Below are 10,000 nucleotides of genomic sequence, written 5' to 3' on the forward strand. Positions count from 1 at the left end.
CCCACTGCCCATCCACTACCACTGCCCACTGCCCACTGCCCATCCACTACCACTGCCCATCCTCTACCACTGCCCACTGCCCATCCTCTACCACTGCCCATCCTCTACCACTGCCCATCCTCTACCACTGCCCATCCACTGCCCATCCTCTACCACTGCCCATCCACTGCCCATCCTCTACCACTGCCCATCCACTACCACTGCCCATCCACTACCACTGCCCACTGCCCATCCTCTACCACTGCCCACTGCCCATCCACTACCACTGCCCATCCACTACCACTGCCCACTGCCCATCCACTACCACTGCCCACTGCCCATCCTCTACCACTGCCCATCCTCTACCACTGCCCATCCACTGCCCATCCTCTACCACTGCCCATCCTCTACCACTGCCCATCCACTACCACTGCCCATCCTCTACCACTGCCCACTGCCCATCCACTACCACTGCCCATCCACTACCACTGCCCACTGCCCATCCTCTACCACTGCCCATCCACTACCACTGCCCATCCACTACCACTGCCCACTGCCCATCCACTACCACTGCCCATCCACTACCACTGCCCATCCTCTACCAGTGCCCACTGCCCATCCACTGCCACTGCCCACTGCCCATCCTCTACCACTGCCCATCCACTACCACTGCCCATCCACCACCACTGCCCACTGCCCATCCACTACCACTGCCCACTGCCCATCCTCTACCACTGCCCATCCACTACCACTGCCCATCCACTACCACTGCCCACTGCCCATCCACTACCACTGCCCATCCTCTACCACTGCCCACTGCCCATCCTCTACCACTGCCCATCCTCTACCACTGCCCATCCTCTACCACTGCCCATCCACTACCACTTCCCACTGCCCACTGCCCATCCACTACCACTGCCCATCCTCTACCGCTGCCCATCCTCTACCACTGCCCATCCTCTACCACTGCCCATCCACTACCACTTCCCACTGCCCACTGCCCATCCACTACCACTGCCCATCCTCTACCACTGAACCTCAGTTCTGCTCTCCGCCCAACCACTCAACTGTACACGCCCAACCACGCCCCATCTCTCAATTGTACACGCCCAACCACTCAACTATACACGCCCAACCACTCAACTGTACACGCCCAACCACGCCCAACCACTCAACTGTACACGCCCCACCTCTCAACTATACACGCCCAACCACTCAACTATACACGCCCAACCACTCAACTGTACACGCCCAACCACTCAACTGTACACGCCCAACCACTCAACTATACACGCCCAACCACTCAACTGTACACGCCCAACCACTCAACTATACACGCCCAACCACTCAACTGTACACGCCCAACCACTCAACTATACACGCCCAACCATGCCCAACCACTCAACTATACACGCCCCACCACTCAACTGTACACGCCCAACCACGCCCAACCACTCAACTGTACACGCCCCACCTCTCAACTATACACGCCCAACCACTCAACTGTACACGCCCAACCACTCAACTGTACACGCCCAACCACTCAACTATACACGCCCAACCACGCCCAACCACTCAACTATACACGCCCCACCACTCAACTGTACACGCCCAACCACTCAACTGTACACGCCCAACCACTCAACTGTACACGCCCAACCACGCCCAACCACTCAACTATACACGCCCAACCACTCAACTGTACACGCCCAACCACTCAACTGTACACGCCCAACCACTCAACTATACACGCCCAACCACTCAACTGTACACGCCCAACCACGCCCAACCACTCAACTATACACGCCCCACCACTCAACTGTACACGCCCAACCACTCAACTGTACACGCCCAACCACTCAACTATACACGCCCAACCACTCAACTATACACGCCCAACCACGCCCAACCACTCACCTATACACGCCCCACCACTCAACTGTACACGCCCAACCACTCAACTGTACACGCCCAACCACTCAACTATACACGCCCAACCACTCAACTATACACGTCCAACCACGCCCAACCACTCAACTATACACGCCCCACCACTCAACTGTACATGCCCAACCACTCAACTGTACACGCCCAACCACTCAACTATACATGCCCAACCACTCAACTGTACACGCCCAACCACTCAACTGAATGACACACATATATTGCAAACACTGTTCAACTCTAATCATGATGAACTGAAGTTGAACAAGTGAGATAAAAATCGGAGATGCTTTGCTGCAAGCAGAAACTGCTGGAGCTACTTAAGATATGGAGTTGCAGGTTATTCCTCTCGATGGTATTCCTTGGTGGCAGGTAGTCAGAGCGTTCGCATTGCTGGGAACCCTTCTGCATCTTCAGCAGGTATCTCAGGCCTGCAAGCGTTTTACCCCTTAGCCTGTACACCTCGCCAGAGTGGGGCGGCGAAAGCCGATTTAGCCTTCACCTGCAGAAGGTTTCCGACTACGGGCTTTCATCAGCCACAACCATCTTGAGCTGGTCTCAGCGGCCATGGCTATCTCCCCAGTGGCTTTCCTCAGTTGTTTAGGTTCCAAGCCCATCTGCTATAAGAAACAGTGCACTGAGGTTGCTGGTAAACCATGGCAGCCGACCTCGATGGGAAACAGGGTCGCGTGCCATCCTTTGATTAGAGCCTTATCGATCAAATCCTGGGACTTGGTTTTCTTCTGTTGGTGAGAGATGGCTAGCCTGTCCTCCCAGGGCCCCATGAGTTCAGCTACTAAGATGGTTTTTGTGCTCCAAAATAAAAGAACCACGTCCGGTTAGAGTGAGGTTACTGCCGCCTCTTCCGGAAAGACAAGTCTCTTCCTCAGGTCCACTTGGATCTCCCAGTCAGAAGCTCGATGCAAAATGGAGGGTGTCTGAGGAGCCTTATCTCCTTCCCTTTGGAAAGTGACACCTTCAGGAGGTGGTGCCGAATGTTTGTTGGCTTTGACCCTCTGCAGGTCTGTGTGTGTGTGTGCGTGTGTGCGTGTGCGTGTGCATGTGTGTTTGTGTGTGCGTATGTGTGTGCGAATGTGTGTGTGTGCGTGTGTGCAGGTCCATTTGGCAGTTTCTGTGAGGACCTCATCGTGCCTCTACCTGTATCTGCCCTCTCCCAGTGCTTTGAAGCGTCCAGTCAAGATGTGTTTAAACGCAGTTGTTCAGATAAAGCCCTACATCTCTTTAATTCTTTTCTCTGTCGTCATTTTGTATTTATCCGTTTCTGACTCCCTCCCAGTCCCCCTCACCCCCGCCCGAAATCTGCGGATATCTGACGTGGACCACAGTTCAGCTCGGCTCACCTGGGATGCCGCGTCCCGTAAAGTCACCGGCTATCGGATTATGTACGTGGAGACAGATGGCGTGAAAACCAACGAGGTAAAGACTCGCTGTTGTCTCTGCTTGTTGATGAGTGTCGTCTGAGAGACGGAGGTTCATGCTCCGTCACTCTGTTGAGTTAACATTGGTTAATGTGTTGTGTTAGAATTAAATGTGTTTTGGGTTAACACACTGTTCTGTGCACAGATCCTGCCAAGGCACAGGAAAGACGACTCTCCAGAAACGTTTGATTAATGACATTTGTCCCTGCTCTGACCTCTGACCTCAGGTGGAGGTGGATCGTGTCACCACAACGTTGCTAAGAAGCCTGAGTTCTCTGACGGAGTACACTGTCGCCATCTTTGCCATCTATAAGGAGGGCCAGGCTGAGCCTCTCACAGACACCTTCACCACCAGTAAGATCAGTGAAACCCTCTCACTAACGCATCACCATTATTATCACTTACCATCACCTTACTGGAGGTGTCTGCGTGGTCTTAGTGTAGCTCCTCACAGGTCGCACATTGTGTGTGTGTGTGTGTCTATGGTGTGTGTGTGTGTGTGTGTGTGTGTGTGTGTGTGTGTGTGTCTATGGTGTGTGTGTGTGTGTGTGTGTGTCTATGGTGTGTGTGTGTGTGTGTGTGTGTGTGTCTATGGTGTGTGTGTGTGTGTGTGTGTGTCTATGGTGTGTGTGTGTGTGTGTGTGTCTATGGTGTGTGTCTATGGTGTGTGTGTGTGTGTGTGTGTGTGTCTATGGTGTGTGTGTGTGTGTGTGTGTGTGTGTGTGTGTGTGTGTGTGTGTGTCTATGGTGTGTGTGTGTGTGTGTGTGTGTGTGTGTGTGTCTATGGTGTGTGTGTGTGTGTGTGTGTGTGTGTGTGTGTCTGTGTGTGTGTGTGTGTGTGTGTGTGTCTATGGTGTGTGTGTGTGTGTGTGTGTGTGTATTCTTGCAGAGGACGTTCCTGCTCCGTTGAATCTTAGGAGCAGTGAGGTGTCCTTTGATCGCTTCAGGGTGACATGGCAACACGCTGCCTCTGACGTGGTCCATTACCGACTCACCTGGACATCCACCCGCGGAGGAGAGGCCAAAGAGGTTGGGAAATCCCTCCCCCCTCCCTCTCTCCACCTGCTCTCCCTCTCTCCACCCTCCCTCACTCGACCCTCTCTCTGTCTCTCTGTCTCTCTCTCTCTCCACCCTCTCTCTCTATTCCACCCTCTCTCTCAACCTGCTATCTCTCTCCACCCTCTCTCTCTCCACCCTCTCTCTCCACCCTCTCTCTTTCTCCACCCTCTCTCTCTCTCCACCCTCTCTGTCTCCACCCTCCCTCACTCGACCCTCTCTCTGTCTCTCTGTCCCTCTCTCTCTCCACCCTCTCTCTCTCTCCACCCTCTCTCTCTCTCCACCCTCTCTCTCTCTCTCCACCCTCTCTCTCTCTCCACCCTCTCTCTCTCCACCCTCTCTCTCTCTCCACCCTCTCTCTGTCTCCACCCTCTCTCTCTCTCTCCACCCTCTCTTTCTCGCCACCCTCTCTCTCTCTCCACCCTCTCTCTCTCTCCACCCTCTCTCTCTCCACCCTCTCTCTCTCTCCACCCTCTCTCTCTCGCCACCCTCTCTCTCTTTGGACTCAGTGCAATAATTAGTGTCGCAAGAATTTTCTCTCTCTGCTTGGCTGTAAAAAGCCAGCATAACAACCTGATTCGTTTTTATCTGTCTGTTTCTTTTTCTCTTTCTTTGTCTCTGTCTGTCTGTCTGTCTGTCTGTCTTTCTCTCCCAGGCTCTGGTGAAAGAGAACACATACATGATCACAGGACTGCAGCCTCTGACAGAGTATGAGGTCATAGTCTCTGCTGTCTACGCAGACGAATCTGAGAGCGACACTGTAGAGATCACTGAAACTACAGGTAACCTAGCAACACTCAACACCCACAGTCTGACTGATAGCAGGGTAACCATAGAAACCACATTTTAGGCAGAGCACACCGTTGTCTGATGACTGACAAGCTCCTGCCATGCCCAGTTCAAAAATGTTTGTTTGTTTGTTTTTCTGAAAGCTGCCAGAATGACAGTTCCACCAGTTGTCACCACAACCACCACTACCAGTACTGCTGGTAAATGTTTCACACTTGTCTATTTACTGTAACGCTGTAAGACTGTTATATTTTGTGTACATTTGTGTGTGTGTTTGTGATAATCTGTAATTCTAATGTGTATTTTGTTTGTGTGTGTGTGTGTGATAATCTGTAATACTGATGTATATTGTGTGTGTGTGTGTGTGTGTGTGATAATCTGTAATACTGATGTATATTGTGTGTGTGTGTGTGTGTGTGTGTGTGAGATAATCTGTAATACTGATGTATATTCTGTATGTGTGCGTGTGTGTGTGATAATCTGTAATACTAATTGTGTGTGTGTGTGTGTGTGTGTGTGTGTGTGTGTGTGTGTGTGTGTGTGTGTGTGTGTGTGTGTGTGCGCGTGTGTGTGTTGAGTGGTGCGTCTGGCTGTCAGGAACGTGGAGATCAGTGATCAGACGACCTTCAGCATGCGTGTGTCGTGGGAGCTGCTGGGTGCTGGCGTGCGTGAGTACCGCGTCACCTACGTGTCTACACGAGGAGACCGAGCCCAGCAGGTGGTGAGTTGGCCCACTCCTCACACACCTCCTTTCCCCCTATACGCCCATCTTCACTCCTTCAGCTCATCTCTCCATCTTTCCTCCCACTCACCTGCTTCATTCACTCTCCCGTCCACTCTCCAAATGTTCAAACCCTGTTACAGTCCTGCCTGTTCAATATGTTAGAGTGGGTTTTGTTTATGGCTTTTGTTTGAAGGCAGCTCTAATGGCGATTTTGAGGGGTTTAAATAAAGCCAAATTATAGTCATGTATGTTGTTGCAGGCAGTGAACCCAAAATACATTTCATTTGTGGTCACACTGCCTGTTATAAACTGCGTCTGAAACCTAAAGCCCGTTTCAGATGCTTAGACTCGTGTTCTGCAGTAGAGGAGTGAAAAGTGAGTGGATCTGGAGGTTACAGGAGGACAGGGAGGCGGGAAGGGCCGGAAGGCCTTTCCACAGAAATAAACCCTCTGACCAGAAAGGGTTTAATGCGGTGCTGTATCATTTTTAACTGCAGTGGGTTAAGTGGTCGGTTTGCCTCCCTCATGAAGTTTTAAATACGCTATGAAGAGCACACACACACTGTGAAATCTCAGCTCAGCTTCTGCAGTTGGATTTTGAAACGTGCTGCTGTTTTGAGGAGCTGTTTTGAGGTTGAGGAGCTGTTTTGAGGTTGAGGAGCTGTTTTGAGGTTGAGGAGCTGTTTTGAAGTGGGGGAGTTGCGTGTTGGTTTGAAATGGATCAGTGCGGTTGCCTATGAGGGACACAGGGGGGCGAGACTGCCCAGCACAACACTGTCATTCCAGAATGTTCTACCGTTAAAACACAAGCAGAGAATTCCAAACATTTATTTATGACACATCCTCTCTCTCTCGCTCTCTCTCTCTCTCTCTTTCTCTCCGGAAATAAGTTATTCTAACCATGCCAAAAACATTGTTTTTCACTCTTGTTAGTATTGTGTATGGCCTACATTATTATTTTTGTGTATATGTTGGCTTTGTATACTCCTTAGTGTCGTGTGTGTGTTGTGTATATGTTAGTCTATACATAAGTGTTGTGTTAGTGTTGTGTTAGTGTTGTGTTAGTGTTGTGGATGTGTGATGTATAAATTAGTGTTGTGTTAGTGTTGTGTTAGTGTTGTGGATGTGTGATGTATAAATTAGTGTTGTGTTAGTGTTGTGTTAGTGTTGTGGATGTGTGATGTATACATTAGTGTTGTGTTGTGTTCTCTGGTCAGTTAAGAGTGCTGAACGAGTGCTGAATATGATGTTTGTTTGTGAGAGCAGAAACAAGTGTGAGACAAGTGTGAGTCTCTTACAGTCTCACAGACACACAGTCTCTCACAGACTCACAGACACACACTGTCTCTCACGACTCACAGACACACAGTCTCTCACAGACTCACAGACACACACTGTCTCTCACAGACTCACAGACTCACAGACACACACTGTCTCTCACAGACTCACAGACACACACAGTCTCTTACAGACTCACAGACACACAGTCTCTCACAGACTCACAGACACACACTGTCTCTCACAGACTCACAGACACACATAGTCTCTCACAACTCACAGACACACACTGTCTCTCACAGACTCACAGACACACATAGTCTCTCACAACTCACAGACACACACAGTCTCTCACAGACTTACAGACACACAGTCTCTCACAGACTCACAGACACACACTGTCTCTCACAGACTCACACAGTCTCTCACAGACTCACAGACACACACTGTCTCTCACAGACTCACAGACACACACGATCTCTCACAGACTCACAGACACACACAGTCTCTTACAGACTCACAGACACACAGTCTCTCACAGACTCACAGACACACACTGTCTCTCACAACTCACAGACACAGTCTCTCACAGACTCACAGACACACACTGTCTCTCACAGACTCACAGACACACAAAGTCTCTCACAGACTCACAGACACACACTGTCTCTCACAGACTCACAGACACACACAGTCTCTTACAGACTCACAGACACACAGTCTCTCACAGACTCACAGACACACACTGTCTCTCACAGACTCACAGACACACACTGTCTCTCACAGACACACAGTCTCTCACAGACACACAGACACACACAGTCTCTTACAGACTCACAGACACACACAGTCTCTCACAGACTCACAGACACACACAGTCTCTTACAGACTCACAGACACACACTGTCTCTCACAGACTCACAGACACACACTGTCTCTCACAGACTCACAGACACACTGTCTCTCACAGACTCACAGACACACACAGTCTCTCACAGACTCAGAGCTGATTGGTCCAGGTTAAGACTCACAGCTGATCGGTGTAGGTTTAGACTCACAGCTGATTGGTCCAGGTTTAGACTCACAGTTGATTGGTCCAGGTTAAGACTCACAGCTGATTGGTCTAGATGTAAACTCACAGCTGATCAGTGCAGGTTTAGACTCAGAGCTGATTGGTCCAGGTTTAGATGATGGCCTCTGAAATATTGCACAGACCATTTCTTTCTCTGTTCTGTTAAACAAACAAACGATCAGCAGCTTAAAACCAAGGACAGCTCAACACCTCAGTGTGTTTTTTATTTCTCTCTAAATGTTTTGATTGTGGTCTTTCACAGTGCTGTAAAATGTGAACATTCCTGTTTACTGGACTATACTTAGAGGTGTTTGGTGTTAGTGTTGCGTTGTTAGTCCACTGCTGTGTGAACAGGTCAGAGGTCAGTGCATGAGTCCCCGCCCATCATGTCCTTTTGAATCGAGTAAACAGCACAGTAAAGTACTGCAGTGCATTCTTCTGTACACTCACTGACCACTGGATTTGATTCAGTTCATCGCCGTGTCATCTCCGTGTCATCGCTGTGTCATCGCTGTGTCATCTCCGTGTCATTGCTGTGTCATCTCTGTGTCATCTCCGTGTCATTGCTGTGTCATCTCTGTGTCATCTCCGTGTCATTGCTGTGTCATCTCTGTGTCATCGCTGTGTCATCTCTGTGTCATCGCTGTGTCATCTCCTTGTCATCTCCGTGTCATCGCTGTGTCATCACTGTGTCATCTCCTTGTCATCTCCGTGTCATCGCTGTGTCATCGCTGTGTCATCTCCGTGTCATTGCTGTGTCATCTCCGTGTCATCTCCGTGTCATTGCTGTGTCATCTCTGTGTCATCGCTGTGTCATCTCTGTGTCATCTCTGTGTCATCTCCATGTCATCACTGTGTCATCGCTGTGTCATCTCCGTGTCATTGCTGTGTCATCGCTGTGTCATCTCTATGTCATCGCTGTGTCATCACTGTGTCATCTCTGTGTCATCTCTGTGTCATTGCTGTGTCATCACTGTGTCATCTCTGTGTCATCTCCATGTCATCACTGTGTCATCTCTGTGTCATCTCTGTGTCATCTCTGTGTCATCTCCATGTCATCACTGTGTCATCTCTGTGTCATCTCTGTGTCATTGCTGTGTCATCTCTGTGTCATCTCCGTGTCATCACTGTGTCATCGCTGTGTCATCTCTGTGATCCAGTGATTTTGCTTTATCCAGTGTTTTGACGTGAACTCTAGCCAATGTTTGCCATACACTTTTTTCGCCTCCTTTTCGACGTTAGGAAATGTCACTCACTTCATCTGGTTGCTTAATACACGCCACTGCAAAGACTGAAAATTTTTCATTTTCATTTTTTTCATGTCATCTTTTCTTTTATTTGTCATGTTTTGCTGGTTATTTGAATGAGACGTGACTGTGTGTGCATGGGCTGTGTGTCTCAGGCGACAGTGCCGGCCGGACAGAACAGCGTCCTCCTGCAGCCGTTACTGTCTGACACCGAGTACAGGGTCAGTGTGACCGCTGTTTATGCCGACGGAGAGGGTCCAGCCGTCACCCGTATGGGCCGGACATGTAAGTGCCTGTCCAAAATGTCTCACACAGAGGAACACTGCATTCACTGTGTATAGAGAACATACACACACACACACACATACTTATACACATATACTTATCCAGGTTGTGTGTGACCTGTGAGAGATAATGGGTAATATTCTGTCTGAAATACCAGTAAGAGAAATCTCTCCATTTCACGAATATA

General features: G+C 49.7%; 1 protein-coding gene across 1 annotated transcript in view; it reads left to right on the top strand.

The window, feature by feature from the left end:
• col14a1b (collagen, type XIV, alpha 1b) overlaps positions 1–10,000 on the top strand; it is a 66,832-nt gene that overhangs the window by 28,355 nt on the left and 28,477 nt on the right. The window contains 6 exon segments of the mRNA XM_030789245.1: positions 3,221–3,360; positions 3,590–3,716; positions 4,252–4,391; positions 5,074–5,200; positions 5,786–5,928; positions 9,684–9,813. Of these exon segments, the coding sequence (XP_030645105.1) occupies positions 3,221–3,360; positions 3,590–3,716; positions 4,252–4,391; positions 5,074–5,200; positions 5,786–5,928; positions 9,684–9,813 (807 nt within the window).

This window comes from Chanos chanos, chromosome 12 (genome assembly GCF_902362185.1).
Source record: "Chanos chanos chromosome 12, fChaCha1.1, whole genome shotgun sequence".
Lineage (NCBI taxonomy): Eukaryota > Metazoa > Chordata > Actinopteri > Gonorynchiformes > Chanidae > Chanos > Chanos chanos.